Here is a 22635-nt window from a genome sequence, read left to right as displayed (position 1 = left end):
ACACCATCGATTACAGTGCTAATTGAGTGAAATACTTTTTTACAAAAAATACCGCTTTCAAAGTTTACACAAAGTAAAAAGATGATGTTCTTAACAATTTGTAGGGTTTTACATATAATTTTATGCGAAAAGCTACTGTATGCTATAAATTAATTTGATTATTAGCAAAATTACTATTTAATCAAAAATAATTAAAGAATTGCTTCATCATTAGAAATGCAATAGCATATTAAGAGGTTAACTTAGCAAATATAAAAACAGCATAAATTATTTTCGTTTATCCTATAATAAATATAAAAAAGAGAAATTTAAATGAATGATGATATATGTTTGCTAAACATGACTTAATTGGAATGTTTATACAAGTAAATTCTCGCTTCGGAACAATTCCCGAAAAATTCTTGTTATAGTTATAGCAGCAATAAACATCTATGTTTGAAATTTCCATTTCTCCAAATAGAGTATCATATACAGGCTTGTCTGAATAATATCGAATAAATCTGAGTGAATGATCACCTCGAAACATTATACTTTTAGATTTAATTCGCCCAAAAAATGTTACATTTTTGAGACTGCTCAAATAATTGAAAGAACTTGGCTCATATTCACAATCTTGTGTAATAACAATTGATAGAATTGGGATTCCATCAAATGCTTTTGTTTTAATAAGTTTAACTGTTTGTGGAGTTGTGTAATGTTCTTGAATAGCAGTTACTTGATAAAGAACTGAATAATATTTTGAATAAAGATTATAAAGAGCATCATGCGCAAAATAATGATTATCTGGATCAACAATTATCTTTTCTAAGAATATGTTCATACCGCAAATACAAAACCCAATTTCATTAATATTTTTACCTAATTTGAGAATTTTGATATTAGATGTTGCAAAGCAATAGTTTCCTAAATATAAAACAGAATCAGGAATAACTAGAACGTCAATTGAATGCAATCCTTGATCAAATGCATTTTGGCCAATTTTGATTAATTTTTGAGATAATATGATATTCTGGAATGATTTATATTGAAAGAACGCAAAAGGAGCAATTTCAAGAACATCATATGTTTTGCTATTTATAGTAACACTGGTCTTCAAATTTATCGCATTGGATGAAAAAGTGCTTTTATCTATAGCATTACATACGGTTTGACCTAGAACTCCGACAATAGCATAATTTTTCCCTGTTTCAACGGTGTATTTCACACCATCGATTACAGTGCTAATTGATTGAACTGTCTTTTGTAAAAATGATGAAAGCATAGTTATTCTGATGTTTTATTTAGTCATTGTATGATATTTATCAGGACAGAATATTCTTTAATAAGTATAATTGAAAATGAAACAATGTCATTTAAACTTATACCTCTTATTCTTCTAAAGAATTGTTATTCATATCTAATAAAAACTATAAAACTTACTATTTATTGATATAAAAAACAAACATAAATAAATTTAATAAAAATCAAAGTTTCCTCGTAGATATTCTAAGATAAATTGGTCTCAATGGTGAAGAAACATCCATTGTCTTTACAGCTTCTTCGTAATAAGAAACTTCTTCTTTTATCACTGGTTTTGCCGTTTTAACTAATGTCAACAATTCAAAAATTGTTGCAGATTGCAATTCCATTTCAGAAGTTCTTGTTTCTTTGACTAATCTCAGCACCATTTGGCAGCACTCTTGTTCCATTACATTTCTTGCTTCTCTGCTATTCAAAAGCATCTCGATAATTACAAGTAAATAGCTGTATTTGCTTGTATCAGTCATCTTCATTATCAATGGTAATTTTCCAACAATCAAAACAGAACATTGCGGCCAAATTGCAGCGTTCATAACAATCATCAGAACGAACTGAATGACTTGAGGAGTGATTGATTCGCTTAACACAGCTTGTACAATCTCATCCATCAAGTCAATTGCTTGCGATGACTTAGTAAATGTAGCTAAACACATATAAGATAATTCTTTCAACAACAAATTTTCGTTGTGAACAAAATTCAAAATTCGAGGAATGAAACCACAAGCGACAACGAAATTGATGCATTCCTTCCTTGACGCCATCAATCCTATCATTCTCAATGACGCCTCTTGCAATCTGATTGAGTTTGAGTAGAAAGAATACGAAATAAAATCAAAAATTTTCGCATTACTCATCAGACTTAAATCAGCGTTCGGATTTCCACCAATTAAAACAATGCATTGCATGGAAATGTAAGAAGTCGTTTCATCTTTGAATTCCGAAATGATTAAGAAGAAAGTCTGCAACAAAGGAACGAATTCGTCACATGAAACTTTTGACTTCAAAAATTGGAAAACAATTTGAAGAGATTTCACGCGGATTTCGATGTTTCTCGACGTGATCAAGTCTTCGAAAGCGGAAATAGAGTTTGTTTGGTCGCCAATTTCGGAGTACGCTGCATCATGTTTCATTACAACGTCCATTAACTGGAATACTTTCATGATATCTTCTTCGCTCGTGGCGGCAATGATATCTCCGAAGCTCCTCGTGAACTTTGAAATGAATTTAAGCGAAACAATCCATTTTTGAAGAGCTTTTGTCAAGAAATTTATACTTTCTGTGACAATATCGGGATATTTGACAGTTGCGATCTGTAGAACAGCTGTTGGACCATCAAATCTGCAGATTCTTTCAAAGATCTTCTCAATGTTCATCAATTTCGACAATAATTTTATCGAAATTTTCAACATCGTGTACGGCATCTCCGGAATGATGTTTTCTATGATCTTTGGAATAAATGTGGATATTACGTCCTCGTTAACGTAAGCTTTCCTCTCGACAATGTCTAATAACAACTCCATCATCGAAGTTCTCACTTGTATGTTTCCGAAAGTCAAGAAAGCTGACAGTTTTTCGAAATTACGTTTTGTAAACTGGATTTCGGTTGTCTCTATTATGACTTTGAGGCAAACTAAAATTGATGGAGTCGTTGTGTTACCAAATCTCATGAAAATGTTCATGAGAGGAGGTACAACGCCATAGTCGCATAATTTCCTGGCTGTTTCCTTCTCTTTGAATAAACTGGCCAATAAATTAATAATTTGGGCGGTTTTTTGAGCGGATTCGCAGTTAGTGACGATTTCAACAATCTTTCGGAGGTTCTGTTCAATTGTAAGTGATACTTTAAGCCTGTCGTCAATTGCAATTTCGTTTAAAGTGATTAAAGAGTTAATTGTGTCTTTGTCGTTAGTGGAGGCTGATTCGAGCAAGTTAACCATGTTAAACTCCTTTGGCCTTGTCGATCTCGGTCTTTCCTCTTCATTTGGATTCGTAATTCTGAAAACATAAGCTTCAACGACATTTTCATCGACATCGTTCAAATAAAGCTCTTTTCTGTTCTTAAGAATATCATTGAGTGATGGCCTGAGATTGGGATTCGATTCCTGGCATGATCTAATTATTTTACATAATTTTATCGTAGCAATGCTTGGAATAACCAAAGAGGACTTCTCTCTGTGTTCTGGGCCTGATCCGTATGTAATTATTTCCCACAGAATTCGTCCGTAAGCTGAGATATTGTCTTTTTCTGAAACAAAAATAGAATCATTGCTATCTCCGCTTCCAATTTCAGCTATATGCGGATAGAAATCTGAATCTAAGTAAATTGTTTCTGAACTCAAGTTCTGGTGAATGATATGATTGTTATGAAGATATTGTAAACCGAAAGAAATGCCTAGAATGATGATAGTTAGCTGTGTTGTATTAAGATTAGAATTATTCCGTAGTAGTTCGCTCAAATTACCGTTTGGCATGTGCTCTCTGTAAATAGCGTAATAATTATCAGTTCCGAAGCCGTAAAACCCTAGAAGTGATGGATGGTTGAGTATTGAGAGTGTTCTTATTTCTGATTTGAGAATAGAAAATGTTAAATTACTGAATTTTGTCGATAAAAATTTCATCATCGCAACAATTCTGCCTGTAGATTTCTGAGATGCACAGAAAACTTCGCAGTATTCATTTGATCCGATTTTCTTATGGACTTCAAAATCGTCATTATTAAGATGAAAAGTAATGAAATTGACAAGATAGCTCTCAATATCGGAAAAGGTAATAAAATCATCGTCTTTGTCAATTTTAGGTAGCTGGGTTGTCGAATGTCGAAACGAAGAAATTAAATTTCTTACGACGCTTTTTTGTTCTAATTCGCTTAATCTATTGATAATAGCTTCTATATCAATTTCATTAAGCTTTTCGAATGAGACCTGATCGAAAGCAATTAAAACGTTTGTTTCTAAGGGAAAATTCGAAGCTATGTCGTTGAAATCTTGGCAGAACTGTAGGATATCAGTCAATGCACGGTTTGGTGGATTAGTTGAAAGATAAGTATAGTACTCTGACGCTGATAATTGAGAGATGAAATTATCGAAGCTTATAAGAGTGTTGTTTAGTTCTCGAAATGTAGATTTATTTATTGCGGGAAATTCTTTCTGATGCTTCTCTATATTTTCGTCACTTAATGCTTGATAAAGCAATTTTAATCCTGTAAACAAAGGAATTAGCTTTTCTTTATGGATGTAAACGTCCCTGAATTTCCTTATGATAACATGTAATTTACTTTTGAGGTTCTGAATTATCTCTCTTTGTTCAGAATCCAAATTCGAAGTCATATTGTGGCAATTTTTGAAATTTCATTTGCATCAATATTGCTTGAAATTCATATGGCTATATTTTGATATTAACATTACAAAAGCGATCTGAAACAATTTTTCAATGAATTGAATCACGATTATTTATGGTATCGTTTTATATGAAGATAAGTAAGCAATTATCTATATATTAGTGAGATGTCAATTTTATGCGACACAATTTTGTCTCGTTTCCAATATAAAAAGCAATTTCTTAGATAAGAAATGATAGTCATAAAGAATGTTTGACTATAGTAATAGTAAATAACTTGGTTTCATCATCACATTCCTTAAATTATGCTCAAAGATATCAAAATTATCAAGAAGGAACAAAATTATAAGCTCTTTGTTAGCATCGGAGAGAAGTATGATGTATTTAATATTGATTGAACAGATAATTGGATGTTTTGATTCTAGTGCAATCAAAAATGCCACTTTTATGTCACCTTTTGCTGATTGCTTCATTTCTATGACCCTTAGCAAAAGCAGCTCTGGGGAATTGGGGACGCCTCCCCTTTCCACGGCAGCTGGGGATGCTTTAGTGAAGGAGGGTCCAGATCCGGGCAATTCTAATGAAAATTCGGCCCAGAAACCGAAGTCTGATCAACTTCCTCCTTCATTTCAGCTTCTACTTCAGCAATATATTCTACAAGGCAAATTCAATACAAACACTCAACAAAATATCTTCTCAAATCCGAATAATACGACAATTCGAATTCGAATTCCTCCTCGACTACCGAAAAAGGTAGTTTATACTTACCAAGAAGAAGAGGAAGAAGAAACAGAAGCAATCCAGCTTAAAATTCCACGAAGTTCCCGTCAAAGAGTCAGTATTTCGCCTCGATTTATCACTCGACCAACTACACCAAGTAAATTCATGCCGCCAAAGAGAGTTTTAACGCCTGACTGGGAAACATCGCGTTCTAAACAACCTTTTAAGAACGAAACGAAATATTCTGACGATAGTGAAGAAGAACCTGAGACTTTAGCTGATTGGAATGAACTAGATATGGTCGATCATCACAGAAAACTCGAAATTCTTGAAAATAGAATCATATACGGCTTTGATGACGCATATCAACACCCAGCGCAGTCAATTGATTTAATATACAAAGGATTCAACGTTGTCATGACGGAAGAAGAGCATTTAAAAACAGAAAGATACGACCAAGAGCGAGAACCTCATATTGTTCCCAGATTTTGGGAACCAAGACCATGGGACAAACCGGGAGACCTCTTAACAGAATCACAGACAGAAGAACTTGAAACAAAGATGACTATTGCAACATTAGCTCCACTTACGCGATCATCACTGAAATCTCCATCTTCTGTCAAGAAAAGATTGGTTAAACGCTCTCAGAGTGTGATGATTGGAGCTCCTCCACGTCGCGGGAGGCCTCGGAGAATTCAAACAGACTCAAATTCTCTTTTATTACCAATTGGCACTTTTGAAACGGATGATGAAGACCAGTTAAGCGAATGGGACGATTTTATATGATGTAATTTTATTATGTATGTTTTTTTAGTTATTTTGTATAAAATATTTGTGTGTTTTTATTAATTTCTCATTCTTTTCTTGTAGCATGCTAGCCTATATGTAAGACAATATGTATATTAACTAGCAAACGCAATTAAATAATCTCTTGTAGCTAAAATCTCTTTTGACCAGATAAAAAAAGTGAAAAAATTCAAAAATAAGAAATGTTGTTTTTATTCAGTTTATTTGTTTCATCTACTATTGTAGCAATTGACATTGGATCAGAGCATATGGCTATTGCTGCAATTTCGCAAGGAAAACATGTTGAAATTATCATGAATCAATTTAGCAAAAGATTAACACCAAGTATCATATCACTTCAATCAAATTTACCACTATCTGCTGAATATTCAGAAAGTGTAGATCGTAAAATTGGTGTTTACGCAATTCCGCAGCTTGAAAGAAATTCTTCATCCGTAATTCGAAACTTTCCGCAAACAATAGGACGTATTTGCGACGAAAAACTCGATACACTACTTAAAAATAGATGGTATGACTTCCAATTCATAAATAATCGCGTAAATGGATTAGAAACTCACATTTCTTTAGCCATGATGATCGAAGAAGCGCTTATATTTGCACAAGAGCAACTCAATATACCTAAAATTAACGATATCGTCATCACTATTCCATCATATTTTTCAGATAGTCAAAGAACTCAGTATTTAGCAGCAGCGAAATTACTTGGATTGAACGTATTACAAATATATGATGAAAAGGTATCCTTTGCAACATTTTATTCTGTCGAAAAAACAAGTTCTTTCCGAAATACTCCGAAAACTGTTGGATTTCTCGATTTTGGAGCCGGAAAACTATCATTTTCAGGCATGAAATTCACACAATCAGGTACAAAGACTGTTGTCGATGACCTAGAATACTACTGGAATGAAGAAATCGGAGGAATTGATTTTGATGTAGCCATTGCAAAGGCAATAAAGCAAAAATACCACATAGAAAACGATTCTTACCAATTACTAACTACAGCACAGAAAGTTAAGCACCTTCTTACGCTTTCTGACGAAGCAAATGTTTCATCAGACGCAACAAGCGAAAGAATCATATTTACAAGGTCCGAAATGAACGAAGCAGTTCAACCAATACTAGAGAAAATCGATAAATTCATTGATCAGGTCAAACTCGAATACGATTCGATCGAATTACTCGGTGGAGCCACAAGAATTCCTGCTTTCATTGAACATGTAGAGAAGAAGATAGGAAACACTTCCCGCACCTTAAATAGCGACGAAGCTCTTGTTACAGGTGCTGCTTACGCTGCAGGTCTTCAAACAAAGATTTTCCACTCACAACCAGTCGTATTCCACAAGAAACTCCCTTATGATGTCATTCTTTCCCTTCCTGATAAGAACATTACGTTATTCAAAAAAGGAATTTTGATGTCAAAGGTGAAATCGGCCAAATTCGATGTAGTCAACAAGTTCTCATTAATATATGCATCACCTATACCTTTAGGAGCATCAAAAGTCTTAGCAACATGGGATATAATTATAGATGACACTGTTTCAAGGCAAATGAAGGCATTGATCAAATTTAAGTTCGATGATAATGGTATTCTTGTGATTGCCGAGAGCAAAGTTGCGAAAATCACAAATGGAAATGCTTATATTAACACATTGACTCTTAAATTGGTCGATACTCCATTTGATGACTCAGATTATGCTAATGATATGAACAAAGCGTTCATTGCTGCATTAACATCATATACAAAGAAGAATCGAATAATTGCAAAGGCGAAAAACGATTTCGAATCACTTTTGTATGATGTAAAGAACGGATTAGCCGGAGACTATCTTAAATGCATGCGACAAGATGAAAAAGACGCATTAGAAAGAGTTTTCAAAGTCTGTGAAAACTGGGCTAAATCAGTTGCAAATGCAACAGAAACAGAATACAATGAATACAGAACTAAACTTAATGAACTTGCACAACCAATCAAGAAGAGATTCCAGATAAGAGAGAGTCTTAAAGAAGCAATCACTCTCCTCAGAAGTACAATCAAAGAAGCAGACAAAGCATCAAAGAACTGCGAAATCAGACAGGAAATCAAACAAACAACGAGTTTCCTTAAAGAATGGATAAAGACTAAATTAGAAAATATCCCTCCAGAAGGACCATCATTCACAGTCGAAGATGTCGAGCAAAAGAGATATTTGCTCCAATCTCTTATGTCATCTTGTCAGAATAAAGAATTGTAATTTTATTTCTATACAAAGAGTCACATCCGATATTTTTAGTTTCTTCTACATTTCAAATGTATAAACTTCGTATCTGGCTCCTAAATATAAGTTTTGAAATACTATTGAGGAGATGAAAATGCCAATTTGTAAGTCGATGTATAATTTTTTTAGAAATATATTTGAATCAAAAATAATCGTTTTATATAAAGTTTTCTGCTTTTCATATATTATGAGTATTTACAATTTCAATAAGTTTTTAATGCAAAATAAATCTTACATAAATTTTATAGATGCATTGTTTACACTCAAAACGAACAATACAGAAGAAATCGATAAAATTTATCAAGATATTGAAGATAACTTAATAAATTCAAAAAATCTATTGCCATCCCAAGTTTTAGAAATGATATCGTCAATATTACCCTTCAATAATCGTTATTTCAGATCATATTGGACTATCTTTCAAAAGATCTTTCAGAAATGTTATCAACCAAAGGCCAAATACATTCTTCCGATTTTTGATTACCTTCTGAATAAAGAATATGGAGCTGTTCTAAACCCGGATAATAAAAAATACTTCAAATTTTTTGAAAAAGAAAATTATTCATTGGACATTCACAACGAAAACACAATTTATAGAGCAATTATGGATGATGATAAGAATTCATTTGTTTCATTCATCGAAAATGCAGATTTTGATCCGAATCAGCGGCTTATATGCGATTTATACCCATTTTCAGAAGATGGATATTCATTACTTGAATATTGTTGTTATCATGGAGCAATTGAATGCTTCAATTTATTAAGAACAAAATGTAATTCCGAAATCACTGAATATTGCCTTCAATTTTCATTTTTGGGAAGAAATCAAGACATCATTAATGAATGTTTGAAAATGTTTAAACCAGACCCGTATTGTATGACTTGTGCAATTGCAACACATAACATAATTTTGGTCAAAGATTTGATTAGTAAGCATGGTTTAAACATTAATTTAGAAGATTGTTGGAAATTCTATAACCTTCAAGCATTTTTTATTTATTTAGAAACATCAAAAGATATCAACAATTGCTTCGTTTGTTCACCGAAATTTTATTTGCCATCTCTTTGCGAATATTTGATTAATATTGGAGCTGATATCAATGCAAAAGATAAAAATGGACATTCTGCTCTTTATTTTGCAAAAGAAAATGGAAACAGAGAGATTTCAGAATTTCTCATTTCAATTGGTGCAAAAGTAGAAGAGCAAGATTTATCACTTCAAACTTCTAATGACTATAATCAGGATGGTATAAATATTATTCAAAATGCTTTTAGTATTATAAATCAGATATTACAAAATGGCGTAATTAATCCAGCAAGTGAAAAAGAAATTACAGAATTACTTGGCATGCTACATAACAATTTTTCAGGTATTATTCATAATACCCAAACTGAATCAATAGACAAAATACAGACAATATATCAAAATTTATTAGAGAAGCATACGCATCAAATTAAAGTCAAAGATCTTAGTTGGCAGAAGATTTCTAGGTTTTTCCACCAGTATGATCCCGAGGAACATAAAAGCATCTTAAACATTGTTTATACGAAGAAAAATCATTATGATCAAAAAGATATTGAAAATGCTAACCAAATTGTAAAACAGATTATAGAATGTACAAATAGCAACAACAATAGACCAAAAAGTCTTTTGAAATTTATAGAAAACTGTTATACAGATTATCAATACTTTGGCAATAAGAAATTTTTAGTTGATCAAATTCAATATTTTTTTGCAAAAAAACCAATGGAAGAATTCTTATCAGATGTTTATTCAAATGAAGTACGTTTATGCAACTTTTTCAAAAAAATTGTCCATCAGGATGATCGATTAAGCATTATTATTGCAAAAATTATACTAGATGACAATTCTATGAGCAAGCAAAGTGAATATACATTTGATGGTGAAGGAAAAAGACAATTTCAAGCAGATAAGCTCGCGCCGGATATCTATTCAATCAGGTATCCCCTAATCTATAAAAATGCTTATAGAACATATCAGGTTAATACTAGTGGAATCTATGTTAAACACCCAACTGACAAAAAAAATAATTTTTCATGGATAAATATTCTAAAACCTCATTTGGATTTCTCGATCAAAATTAGCAGATATTGCATTAGCAAATTATTCGATTGTTACAAAAATGTGCCTACATTTAATAGTAAAATTGTAGAGAAACTAAGGAATAAAGTCGATGATTCTACACTTCAAGAAATCCAAAACAAACTAAATGAAATAAATGAATTGGCTGTCAAAATTTTAAATGATGAAGAATCAAAAGGCAACCAAATTTTCTCCGATCTGACTAACCTTAATTTGACAAAAAAGAACGAAAAAAATCTAGATTCCTTATATGTATTTAGGGAGAGACTCTTCCATAAAAATAATGATCTATTTGAAAAATATTGCAATTTTGTTGATAACTGCCCTTACCCTATTGAAGATTATTATGACTGTAGAATGTTTGAAGATTTATATAAACTCGATAAAGAAGTTACTGAACTTCATAAAATTTTTGCTACTATTGCTTTTTATTATCTAATACGTTCAACCAACGATGAAATGAAGAAAGTTAGGTTTCATTTGAAAAATTTGTTAACTCAAGGTGGATTTGGAGATGATAGGAAAAAAATCTTCGATTCTGCAACGGATACATCAGCTCTAATTTCAATTGCTGAATCAGCACGCACAAAGAAGTCATTAGTTTTTGCTCTTGTTTTCTTCCATCTACTGAGAAATTGTCCTGATGATGCAAATGTATACGATGATATTAGAAATTATCATTTACTCAGCTTTATGTGGCATGGAGGAACTGATCAATCGAAAAATCTCTCTCTTAAAATGATGGAAATTGATTATAACAAAATATACAAAATCACACCCAGAAAATGAATGATTAGGAGTGAATTTTGCTGCATAGCAGAAGAAATAGCAATCTCTCTTCTTGGAAGAACAAATATAGAAGTAATAGAGATATCTTATTCAATCTCTTATGTTTTCATGTCAAAGTTGAACCTAGTTTTCCTCTCATGTTAGTGAAACTTTAAAAAATCAAAATTAAAAAAAAACTTTTTTTATTCAATTAAAATGGGTATAAATACATAAATGTAATCGAGGCGATGATAATGATTAACTATGCATGATTTTATTATAGGATTTATGCACGCAAATTCTTGAATCGGAACAATTCCTGAAAAATTACCATTGTAATCGAAGCAACAAGAAACACTTATATATATTTTCTTTTTCCTTAGTATAAAATATGTCAGTAAAAACAGGTTCATCCGAATAATATTTGATAGATTTGAGTGAAGGACAGTTAAAAAACACAACATCGAGAGGCTGAATATTCCCAAAAAATGTCACATTCTCTAGATTAGTGAGGGTGAAAAATGCCTTATCCTCAAATACGCAATTCTGAGTAATTATTACTGTTTTTATTGGAATACTGTTAAAAGCCTGCGCTTTAATAAGTTTAACTGTTTGTGGAGTCGTATAATGCTCAGTAGCAGCATTTACCTGATATAGAACAGAATAATTCTTGGAATATAAGTTATAAAGATCGTCATGAGCAAAATTAAGATTTTTTCTATCAACTACTATTTTTTCAATGACTTCATTAGCTCCAACTATGCAATGTCCTATGAACTCAACATTTCTTCCTATTTTCAAAAATTTGCAACTAGAAACAGCAAAGCAATAATTGCCTATATATCTCAAGGAATCAGGAAACGATAATTCTGTCATGTTATGCAATCCTTGATCAAAAGCATATGCATTAATTTTAATAAGTTTTTCTGGGAAAATAATTTTTGAAATGATTTGTACTGGAAGAATGCATATGCTGCAATTTCACGAACCTCATAGTTAATACCATTGATTTTAACATTTGATTCAAGAATTAATTCTTTTTTCTGAAATGTTGTTAGGTCAATAGCATTGCATTTGCTTTGTCCTCGTATTCCTACAATAGCATAACTATTTGTGTTATCAACTGTATATAGAACATCACTAATATTGATACTAATTTAAATTTTGTAAAGATGTCACTTTTATTTCCATGAAAATAATTTGAACTTCGATAAATTTGTGTGTATAATTTTGAATTGCTTTATTCACACGAACAAGGCTTTATTTGAATTACACTCTGAAATTTAAAAATGAAGCTATTTTGCGTACATGTTGATTTTTTAATCGGAAATTACAAAAATTATCATCCGAAAATTTTTCAGAAGAGGTAGGGCAACGATAGGTCAAAAAGGCTTCTCTGATAGATTTCCTTGCCTTTTGGATATGCTATAATATATAGCCTAGCATGATAGGATATGATGTCAAAAGTTATAACATAACTTAGGATCTTGAGAAAAATGAAAAACAAAAATTACATAAAAAAAAGAAAAATTTTATCTAATTTGTTTTTTTGGACCGAATAAGTAATTTTATTGAATTTCAATACGACACATAGATTTTATTATTAGTAATAAATATAATGATTTACTATTAACAAGGAACCTAAACTAATGAAAATTTGATTTCAAATATTGTATATGATTATCATAGATTACCAAAATATATTGCTATTTATGAGGATATAATATTGATTATTAGTAAATCGTATAAATTTAATAAATATACCATGAATATTGAATGAATTTCTTGATTCATAGGGGTAAAACGCGCTTTTATATGATTTAGACAGAGAATTTATGAGATGTAAATAACACAATAAAGGTTTATATTGAATATTTTCTAAAAATAAATCGAAATTATAAAAAACAATACATTTATTCATTGAAACTACTTGGACAAATATGAAACAAGCATTCAGGCAATACTTTTGAGACTTCAACGCATCTGATAATTTTTATATAACTTCACCTCTTATGCTTAGAGTGGAGGTATTGAGATCGTATAAGTATAGATGAGCTCACATTCAGATATGATGTGTGAACTTCTGTTTTCACTGCAATTTTGAATCAGAATAAACTCAAAACAAGAATAAAATGATATACTCACTCTCTAAATGTGTTCGAGATTTAAAGTTGTATGAATAAAACGATTCATCTTTCGAAGCCTCCCATTTAATGAGAGACTTCGAAAGATGAATGTATTCATGTAGATGAAATACTATATATGACCATGTGTGATACTAAAGATATCAAAATGTTCATTTTTAAGTGCAATAGAAGGGTTATCTCTCGTAAAATCTCAATTTAAGGAAGATTTAGAAAGAACTCCTTTCCTAAGTAGATAGTGTGTGGTTTCTGTCTTTTGGTTGATCAGGAACTATGAAATTAAGTCGGACAGAAAGAAGTTCTTTCCAAAACAGACTCCAAATGAGTTGTTCGAAAAGAACTTCCTTCTGTATATGGATAATTGTAGTTACCGCACTGAAGTATGTGATTGTGATGATGGAGTTCTCGATAAATCTAAAATCGGATTAAGATTAATTGAAAACTCAAGTAATTCTTTGAAATCTTGTGTTGTCTGGCACTATAATAACCAAAGAATGAGAATATTATGTTGAATGATGAGTACGTGTGCTCGGCATTCGCCGAGCGAATTGAGTTTAACGTACTATGAAAAGTGACAAATTTGGGCTTTTTTTCCTAGGGTTATGATCTCTTCCTTTCTGCTCAATACGACAGAAATGAAAGAATGAATTTGTACTCCCTAATTGATTACTACAATCTGTATCTATCTTTAACATAGAATTAGCTGCATTGTGATTTATACTCCAGAATTATTCAATTTAAGATCAACCTCGTAAATTTTAATCATATTGCACCAATACTCCTACGTTGAGATAAGAACATGATTATACATACCAAAGCCCCATATTAAAAATCAAAATTTAGCACCTCCATTATGCAACCACATTATTTGTCGCAAATAAGTATATTTACGCATATTATGATGCATATTCACACAACTCGTATACATGAAAAGTTATTAAAATCAGACAAAATTATTGCAATAAGGAAAAAAAAAAACAACTTTATTATATATGTTAGTAATGAATTACAAATATTTCTACAAAGAATGCTCAATACTTCATATAATCTTCGAATATTTCTTATTACAAGTTAATACATTTTGACTCGAACATGATAAACAAAAGCTGACACACTGATTACTACATTTATGAAAATATAGTACGTTTCCATTCATCTGTTTACTTGTTTTTGTTGGAATAAAATCATTTTTTTTTTTCTTTCATGAAATAAGAATTTTGTTGCGAAAGCAATATCTCTAACAATAATTAATACATTACGTCAACTCTGGAATGAGTATTTATCAAATATGATATCAAAATCAAAAATTAGTTGTTTTTTATGAGTAAAAACGATGTAAATTGATTATTTGACTAATTATCAAATACTTTGATTTTCCAAATTTTTTTCGAAATTGATTTTTTCATGTGAAAATTCAAATTGTTTAATTTCATTTTTGAAATTTTGAATTTTTTTTGGAATTTTGAGTTGATCAATTCAGCAGAATTGATAATGCTATTGCTTTAGGGCATACCACAAGGTGATGAATAAAAGGTGAACATTAACAAATTATTTTAAATCACAAATATCATCCTCATCAACTTTAATTCTAAAAAGAACTGTACTGAATTATGAAAATGCATGATTTACATTATTAAAATCTTTGAATGAAAATAGTACAAGATAAGTTTTTATTCATTTTTAATTAGATTTAAACGAAAAACTACTCCATATTAAAATTTAAGTCGAGAAATCGTATTTTGTTCTTATTTGTTAGCATTTTGTAGACATTCTAATCTTGAATTAATTTGTTACATGATATTATTAACAAATTTAACTGAAAAAATATGTTAATATGGAATAAACCATGATTATATAAGCTATCAATGCTATATATACATATGTAAAGATTCATATTAACTCAATTAACAAAAATGATAGATTTTCATAAAGGTTCAATCTACGTTCGTCCGAAAATTTTGATTTTTATATAGAAGACATAGTTTCATATACATAATTAAATTTTCAAACAAATTTGATCATACCATTTATTAAGCAGGATAGTATATTAATTACTATCAGTATAAAAATATAAAAATGATTATATTTAATTATTGCATAATTTAGTCAAAGAGTTATAAGCCTCAAGTGATCGTTATCACCTTCACTGCACGTATACTTTATTGATTCATAGATATTTAATCTATGTTTGACATGTTGTTGTCGTCATTCGTTTTGTTCCCATTCTTCCTAAGTTAGAATTAGAGAATACACCATCCACATCATCTAATTTGGTCCTCAGCGATAGATTGGTTCATTTTGGAGGAGTCCCATCAGACAGTTTTCGAGCACCAAATATCAAATTTTAATGTATACAAATCTTTAGTGATTTATCTCTTTTATGATGAGTAAAAGGTTTCTGCTCATCAACATTTGATTTCCGACATATATGATTTCTAATTGCAATTATTTACTTTCTTTTTATAATCTAACTCTGTGACTCATACCATAAATTAATTATTGGAAAGTGTCAATATGTTTGGCACAACGCATGGCGGAAGATACCAAACCATGCAGGGAATATGATACGTTTAAGATCTCCGAACTTTTTTTCCAAAAATTTTCTATCGTTGCCCTACCTCTTTTTCAGATCATCAATTCAAATCCAATTGAGAACCTGTACAGATTTATTTTTTGAGTCTCATAGATGCCTAAAAACTATTCCAAAATTAAAAAGCTATTCAATTTTTTGAAAATGTAAACTGTCAAAAAAAGACAGTTTGATGATCGGAAAAAGAAATCTCAACGAATGATTATCCTCCAATAACATACATTGTGATTAACGATACAGTTACAATCGGTAATGGGACAAATGCATCAATTCCGGAATCATATTCAGGAGATCTTGTTATTGATAAAATTGAAAATAAAAGAGTAACCGTTGTTTCAAATTACTCATTCTATTTTTGCAATATTAGAAGTATAACACTACCTGACTCACTAGAATTGATCGGTTACAAAGCATTTTATAGATGTCAAATCCAAAAGATAGTTTTAGGTCCAAATGTCACCACAATACTGGAGTCTGCATTTGGCACATCAAGCATCAAATATGCAAATCTATCGCAAACAAAAATTACAAGATTTACTGGGAATTATCATTTTAGGTCTTCTGATTTAGAATTAATTGAATTGCCATCATGTCTTGAAGTTATACCACACTTTATATTCGCCTATTCTAAATTGAAAAGCCTTACATTGCCTCCAAGTGTGACAAAGATAGATCCAGGAGGTCTTTGTGGATGTTATTTCTTAACAGAAATCAACTGCAACCCTGACAATCCATATTTCACTGTTGTTGATGGAATTCTCTACTCAAAAGATATTACAATGTTGGTAAAATATCCACAAGATTGTAACAAAACATTTTTACCATCGGTAACATCATTTTCTCATGTTGGATGTTTTGCTGGGACAAACATCACAGAATTTAATTGTCCAAGATCTATTAAATCATTTGGATCACGATCATTCCATAAATGTCCTGTTCTTAAAGTAATTAATCTATCACAATCGCCAGCAACACTAATTGAAACAGAAATGTTTTACGGATGTTGGTCACTAGAAACATTGATACTTCCTCCCAAAACAACAACAATATTGGGAAGGATATTGGGAGAAGTTAATCTTACAAATTTGGTTTTACCTCCAACAGTTAGAACTGTTAGCGATAGTTTCCTTTTATCTCGTATTGATGTTGTTGAATATTGCGGACATTATAACTTGAATGGATATTTCCAAACAGAATCAAACTTTATCCTGGTTGATGTGAAATATCCATATGATATATTCATGAATACCCGAAACTTCAATAGAGAATTAACCAAGTGCCCAAAGGAAAGAATATCATCTCCAGCATATGAATACATGCATCATTTATTAGTAATTGGCCGAGCATATAAAAGAAGATAAATTTAGCAATGATATTATTTGGCCAAACCAAGGCCCTTCTGTAATATATGATCTTAAAAAGTATCAGTAGATCTTTAATAAATTATGTATTTTTAGTTTAAAATGACAGAAAGTAAAATATGATAATTAAATGATGCTGTGATATTTTTATTGAAGAATTTACTACAATTATCGACCACGTTATTCACAATTTGTTCTTTTTGATAAATTAAAAGTTTGTTTATAGCGCCTAGAGTAGAATTATATACTTCTTAGATGATACAGGCTATACTTTCAAATTCAAATAGCTTAGGTTTTATTTTAATCCTTGATTTAGAGGTATTTTTATTAATTTAATAGCATAGCTATAAAAACACTAACATTAAATGGAGCTCTGATTGGATTTACTTTGCAAGATTGTAGCATTGGGTTAACACATTCAAAGGACTTAATTGGGACAATAGTAGAGAAATTTGTGTTGAAATTATTACAGCAATAAACTACAATATTAGATATTGGAACTTCATCTAAGACTGCTTTATAAACAGGATTGCTGGAATAATACCTAATAAGGGAAAGACTGGAAAGTCCTCCTACAGCTGATGTTTGACTTAGAACTTTCCCATAAAATGTAATATTTACTAACTGCCCGCAATAAGAAATCGCATATGTTTCAAAGTAGCAATCTTGTGTGATTGTGACGGATTTAATTGGAATATCAGTAATCGATTGTGTCTTCAGATACTTCACTGTTTGGAGTGTGACATAATGCTCTTGAATAGCATTTACTTGATAAAGAACTGTGAAATTTTTAGAATATAGGTTATAAAGGCCATCATGTGCGAAATAAGGATTGTTTTTATCAACAATGATTTTTTCAAGAACATCATCAGCTCCAATAATGCAAATTCCAATATAATTCACGTTCTTTCCGATGTTAAAAACTTTTATTTTTGCTACAGCAAAACAATGGTTCCCAAGATATGTCACAGAGTCAGGGAAAGAAATTTCGGTCATGTTATGACGCCCTTGATCAAATGAATGTTCACCAATTTTAATTAATTTTTGAGGAAATATGATACTCTGAAATGATTTATATTGATAGAAGGCATATGGAGCAATCTCAAGAACATCATATTCCTGAGAGTTAATATTAACTGTTGTTTCAAGTTGAATCTCTTTGGAGGTAAAGGTGCTTTTATCAATAGCATTGCACGTAGTTTGACCAGGTACACCTACTACTGCATAATTCTTCCCTATTTGAATGGTGTATGTAACCCCATTTAACTGGGTGTTTATTTCTTCTAGATGTTTTTTGAAAAAAATAACACTTTTCAATGTGTTGGTAGAAACAGACAATATTATGGACTTTAATTATAAGATTATATGTTTAATAATTATCTTGGGTCTAACAAAAATAAGAAGGTTCCGTTTCTGTTTAAAATTTCTTGGAATGCAATTCGATTGGGATAACTTAGAAAGAAATACGATGCGTCAACTTAAAGCTGAAGCTGATGCTCTATCTATATTCATTCCTCATAGATCAACAAAAACGGATATTATTAGAATATTAGAAAGTCAAAGATCAAATCTTGAAACACCTCTTGAACGGCCACTCCTTTCTAAAGGAAATTATATCGAAAATTATTCTCCACCTGAAAAAATTGATATACATCAATCAGCATTAGACTCAATGAAAAGAAATTATTTGCCATCAGTACCAAAAGATATAATTGCAGACGTTATTGTTAATTCCAAGTCCCCTTACCAAAAAGATATTCATTTTTCACCAAGTATCGGCTCTCCAACGTTAGTTCCACTTTCATCCCCAATTCTCAAGTCACCAAGTATTGCTGATAGATTTGTTCCAACAATGCTAAATGAAGAATCTACAGGTTCAAATTCAGCTATAATGTCTGCCGATTCATCTCGAGCACAATCACCACTGATATTTACGCAGCCTAAAACAACGTTATCTACTTCTAAAGAAAGAATTATGTCTCCACTTGTTACGAATGAAAGATCAATCACTCCAATTCACGTTCCTCAAACAAGAGGCAATGGAAATTATAATATAAGTGGTATAACAAAATTATTCTATCATTCTTCTTGGATTTTGGCAATTGTTACATTTTTGGCTTCATTTTTCGTTGGAGAAGCAATATTTGCCACTCCCTTATTCATGTTATTGTTCCTTCTTTTTTATATTATTCGATCTATCGAAATTAATTCAAAAGCTCGAAAATTAGTTCAAGCTTCATATAATGTTCCAGATCCAGCCTTACTCCAGATTACTTTTAAGCCTGATAAAGCTATTCTCAGGAAAGCTGTTACTCTTATGCAAAGAAAATAATTATTTGTAAATAAATCTCTTTTATCTTTAATTCTTATGATTTTCATATTGTCAAATCATTATTGGTATCATAGATTCTTAATGATATGAAATAATTTAAAAAATAAAATTCAATATTGAATTGAAGTTTGATTTGAAATATAACTATCTAGAAATTAAACAAAATATTTAATAAATCAACAAAAAATATCTTACATTTGAGGCTGGTAAGCTTCTTCCTCCTCTTCGCCTTCTTCTTCAGTGAAAGCAAGCTCTGTAGTCTTCCTATGGTGCTGAATAAGCGCTAATGCCTGGTTCAGCCTTTCGATTTCCGTGTTCTGTCTCTGAAGAATTTCTCTGTTTTCTTTAATTTTGGCATCACAATTTTTTTGGGTTTCCTGAGCCTTATTATAGAGAGCTATAAGATCTTGGATACTAGAATCTGTATTTTGTTCATAATTTGTTGTTGATTGTTCGATTGTATTGCATTCGTAAGTTAATTGATCAATTTCTGATTGAAGTGATTGTACTTCTTCTGTAAGTTCTGATTCGATGTTTTGTTGTGATAAAATCTCATCTCTGAGATTCATAGCAACAAATTGAGTTTTATTAAGGCGTTCTTGTATGGAAGAAAGCCTCTGCATCATTTTATCTTTCGAATCTATGATTGATTCGTTTGTAAGTTCTGCTTCTTGGTGTTTTTGCTGTAAAACTTCTTTAGCTGTTGATAATTGTTGTTGAATTTGGTCTTCTGAATGAAGGATTTGCATTTTTAGCTTTGCAATTTGATCCTTGTAGCCAATTTCAACAGATCGTTTCATATCTTTTACGCGTTTATTTTGATTTGCTGCTTCGAGAATTTGATTTTGGGTATTTTTAAGTTTTGTCTTAGTATCAAATATGAGGGCGTTAACATCTGAAATTTCCTTTTGATTTTGTTCTGCAATTAATGAAAGTTCAGCATGTTTTGAAATTTGTTCGTGCAATTGGCGGAAAATATCTGAAGCTCTTTCTGTAGATGATGAATTTATTTTCGTTTGTTCTATAGTTGTTCTTCTGAGGAGGGAATTATAATATTTTGTCTCCCAAGTTCCAAATGACTTACATAAAATTCTGTGTTTCATAGATGCGCAGAAACAAAGAGATTCGGCAGCAATATCACGTTCATTCTTTAATTTTCTGAATGCATTCATTGTTGTAAGTCTGTCCGCTGCTTCGAAAAGAGAATTAGCTCTTGATTCCTTATCAAAATCTGGATTCACGAGACATGATTGATACGCTTGTTGTTTTTGACGACGTAATTTTGTTTTAAGATTCCATTTATTGAAAAAATCGGCTTTTTTCATTTTATTATGCATTAAATCGAAAAATGTTAATTCAGGAAGTGTCTGATTAGTAACAGCACTATATTTTGCAGATCCGCCGCTCTTTGAGTGTCTTGAAACATAAGATCCTGTTTCAGAATATTCAAATTCAGAGGAATTCATATTCTGCAAAATGTAAACGGTCTCCTCAAAATCATGATTTTGGCTTACATTATCGAGTTAATACAGTAATATTTGTAATCTATAACAAAAGATTTAGGATAATATACAACGAAAAGTAATTAATAGCATAATGTGTTTGCATCACTGATTGCGCTACTGATTTCAAGCGTAGCACCAGTTTCCTTTGTAAACTTCTCATCCAGTTCAGAGCTTGGTTCACTATCGTTGAATTTATCTTCAGCTTTGTTGCTTTTGATATCTGAAACCATGAGATAGTCAAGCCACTCTGGGAAAATGATAGGAACCTGATTTGGTTCACTCTTCAATGGATCAAATTGTGTGATTGTCACTTCAAGTTTTTTGCTGACATTAACAATTGCTGCTTTGTTCTGTCTATCGCAATAATTGGATGAACTAAAAACAGTTATGCATGAGTCTGAATTTGCATATGGAAAGTCATAGCCATGTTGGCATAGTTCATGAGCTCTTAGAACTAATTCGACACTAGTCTTTTGGCAAAAGTCTTCCAAAGCTTTTTGACCGAAAAACTGTCCGCATTTTCTAAGACTTGGTTTGAAATCCTCTGGTTGATCTTTAGGATCGCTCCAAATGAAATCAAGGAAAATTGATGGATCTTTAATCTCTCCTGGTTTCTCTAGTGCTTGAAAATCTTCAAAAGATGTGAAAAGTGGACTTAGGCCTCCATGGACACAAAAAATCTTATTGGAAATTAAGCATGCAAGTGGTAATTGGCGAAAAACACGATGAAATTCATAAAAGAGCGTATAGTTATACTTAGATTCGATTTCATCACGGAAACCATAGTACTCTGACATGTGTTCATTTTCGTGGTTGCCTCTAATCAAATATATATGTTCTGGGTATTTGATTTTGAGAGCAAAGAGCATTAAAAGTATTTCGATAGAATTGTTACCTCTATCTACATAGTCGCCAAGGAATAAGTATTTCTGTTGTGGAGGATAGCCAACCTTTTGAAAAATCCTGATGAGGTCCATAATATTTCCGTGGATGTCACCTACTACATGAATGTTTGATGGTATTTTCAGTAGAATAGGTTCTGATCTGAAGATTGTTATGACTTGCTGAAGCATAAGTACAATTTCCTTTCTTGTGAGATAGGAGTAGATCATTGATCCTTCTTTCATCAAGCATTGAAGTACCTTATATATGATGTTGTCGGCTTCAGAAAGAGGAGAACTCATTTGAATGAGACTAACGTCATGTTCCTCAATTTTTGAGTTGTTTACAATTTTCTTACAAAATTTATTATCCCCTCAGCCACAATAAAATTTACAATGACCCATTATATCTTGAATGGTAATTAATATACAAATAACATATGTAATATATATGATGAGTTTTCGAAAGGTATATATGCATTTTGAAGTTGAATTCTCCAAAATCTGCTTCAGGTTATTTTATTTTCATCAGT

At 31.3% G+C, this 22635-nt stretch overlaps 8 protein-coding genes across 8 annotated transcripts, besides 1 other annotated feature; 5 read left to right on the top strand and 3 right to left on the bottom strand.

Moving 5' to 3' along the window:
- Positions 1 to 275: 275 nt before the first annotated feature.
- Positions 276 to 4631, bottom strand: TVAGG3_0007500 (protein kinase protein; the record flags this gene model as incomplete). Its single annotated transcript, XM_001312256.1, has 1 exon — positions 1464 to 4625. The coding sequence occupies one exon, from the start codon at positions 4623 to 4625 to the stop codon at positions 1464 to 1466; it is 3162 nt and encodes a 1053-aa protein (XP_001312257.1).
- Positions 4632 to 5082: 451 nt separating this feature from the next.
- TVAGG3_0007490 (uncharacterized protein) lies at positions 5083 to 6266 on the top strand (the record flags this gene model as incomplete). The annotated part of the gene is made up of 1 exon (XM_001312257.1): positions 5083 to 6141. One exon carries the CDS (start codon positions 5083 to 5085, stop codon positions 6139 to 6141), a length of 1059 nt encoding a protein of 352 aa, XP_001312258.1.
- Positions 6267 to 6332: 66 nt separating this feature from the next.
- On the top strand, positions 6333 to 8410 carry TVAGG3_0007480 (ATP binding; the record flags this gene model as incomplete). The annotated part of the gene is made up of 1 exon (XM_001312258.1): positions 6345 to 8393. The coding sequence occupies one exon, from the start codon at positions 6345 to 6347 to the stop codon at positions 8391 to 8393; it is 2049 nt and encodes a 682-aa protein (XP_001312259.1).
- Positions 8411 to 8592: 182 nt separating this feature from the next.
- TVAGG3_0007470 (spectrin binding) lies at positions 8593 to 12521 on the top strand (the record flags this gene model as incomplete). Its single annotated transcript, XM_001312259.1, has 1 exon — positions 9022 to 11310. One exon carries the CDS (start codon positions 9022 to 9024, stop codon positions 11308 to 11310), a length of 2289 nt encoding a protein of 762 aa, XP_001312260.1.
- A 1427-nt stretch (positions 12522 to 13948) lies between these two features.
- Positions 13949 to 13996: a mobile genetic element.
- Positions 13997 to 16201: 2205 nt separating this feature from the next.
- On the top strand, positions 16202 to 18015 carry TVAGG3_0007450 (ribonuclease inhibitor domain-containing protein; the record flags this gene model as incomplete). The annotated part of the gene is made up of 1 exon (XM_001312260.1): positions 16803 to 17384. One exon carries the CDS (start codon positions 16803 to 16805, stop codon positions 17382 to 17384), a length of 582 nt encoding a protein of 193 aa, XP_001312261.1.
- Positions 18016 to 18816: 801 nt separating this feature from the next.
- On the top strand, positions 18817 to 19716 carry TVAGG3_0007440 (uncharacterized protein; the record flags this gene model as incomplete). The annotated part of the gene is made up of 1 exon (XM_001312262.1): positions 18817 to 19716. One exon carries the CDS (start codon positions 18817 to 18819, stop codon positions 19714 to 19716), a length of 900 nt encoding a protein of 299 aa, XP_001312263.1.
- A 191-nt stretch (positions 19717 to 19907) lies between these two features.
- Positions 19908 to 21182, bottom strand: TVAGG3_0007430 (uncharacterized protein; the record flags this gene model as incomplete). Its single annotated transcript, XM_001312263.1, has 1 exon — positions 19908 to 21182. The coding sequence occupies one exon, from the start codon at positions 21180 to 21182 to the stop codon at positions 19908 to 19910; it is 1275 nt and encodes a 424-aa protein (XP_001312264.1).
- An 81-nt stretch (positions 21183 to 21263) lies between these two features.
- On the bottom strand, positions 21264 to 22405 carry TVAGG3_0007420 (phosphoprotein phosphatase protein; the record flags this gene model as incomplete). The annotated part of the gene is made up of 1 exon (XM_001312264.2): positions 21302 to 22405. The coding sequence occupies one exon, from the start codon at positions 22403 to 22405 to the stop codon at positions 21302 to 21304; it is 1104 nt and encodes a 367-aa protein (XP_001312265.1).
- Positions 22406 to 22635: the final 230 nt, after the last annotated feature.

This window comes from Trichomonas vaginalis, chromosome IV (assembly GCF_026262505.1).
Source record: "Trichomonas vaginalis G3 chromosome IV, whole genome shotgun sequence".
NCBI classification, from domain to species: Eukaryota; Parabasalia; order Trichomonadida; family Trichomonadidae; genus Trichomonas; species Trichomonas vaginalis.
This window is presented reverse-complemented; position numbering and strand designations above follow the sequence as displayed.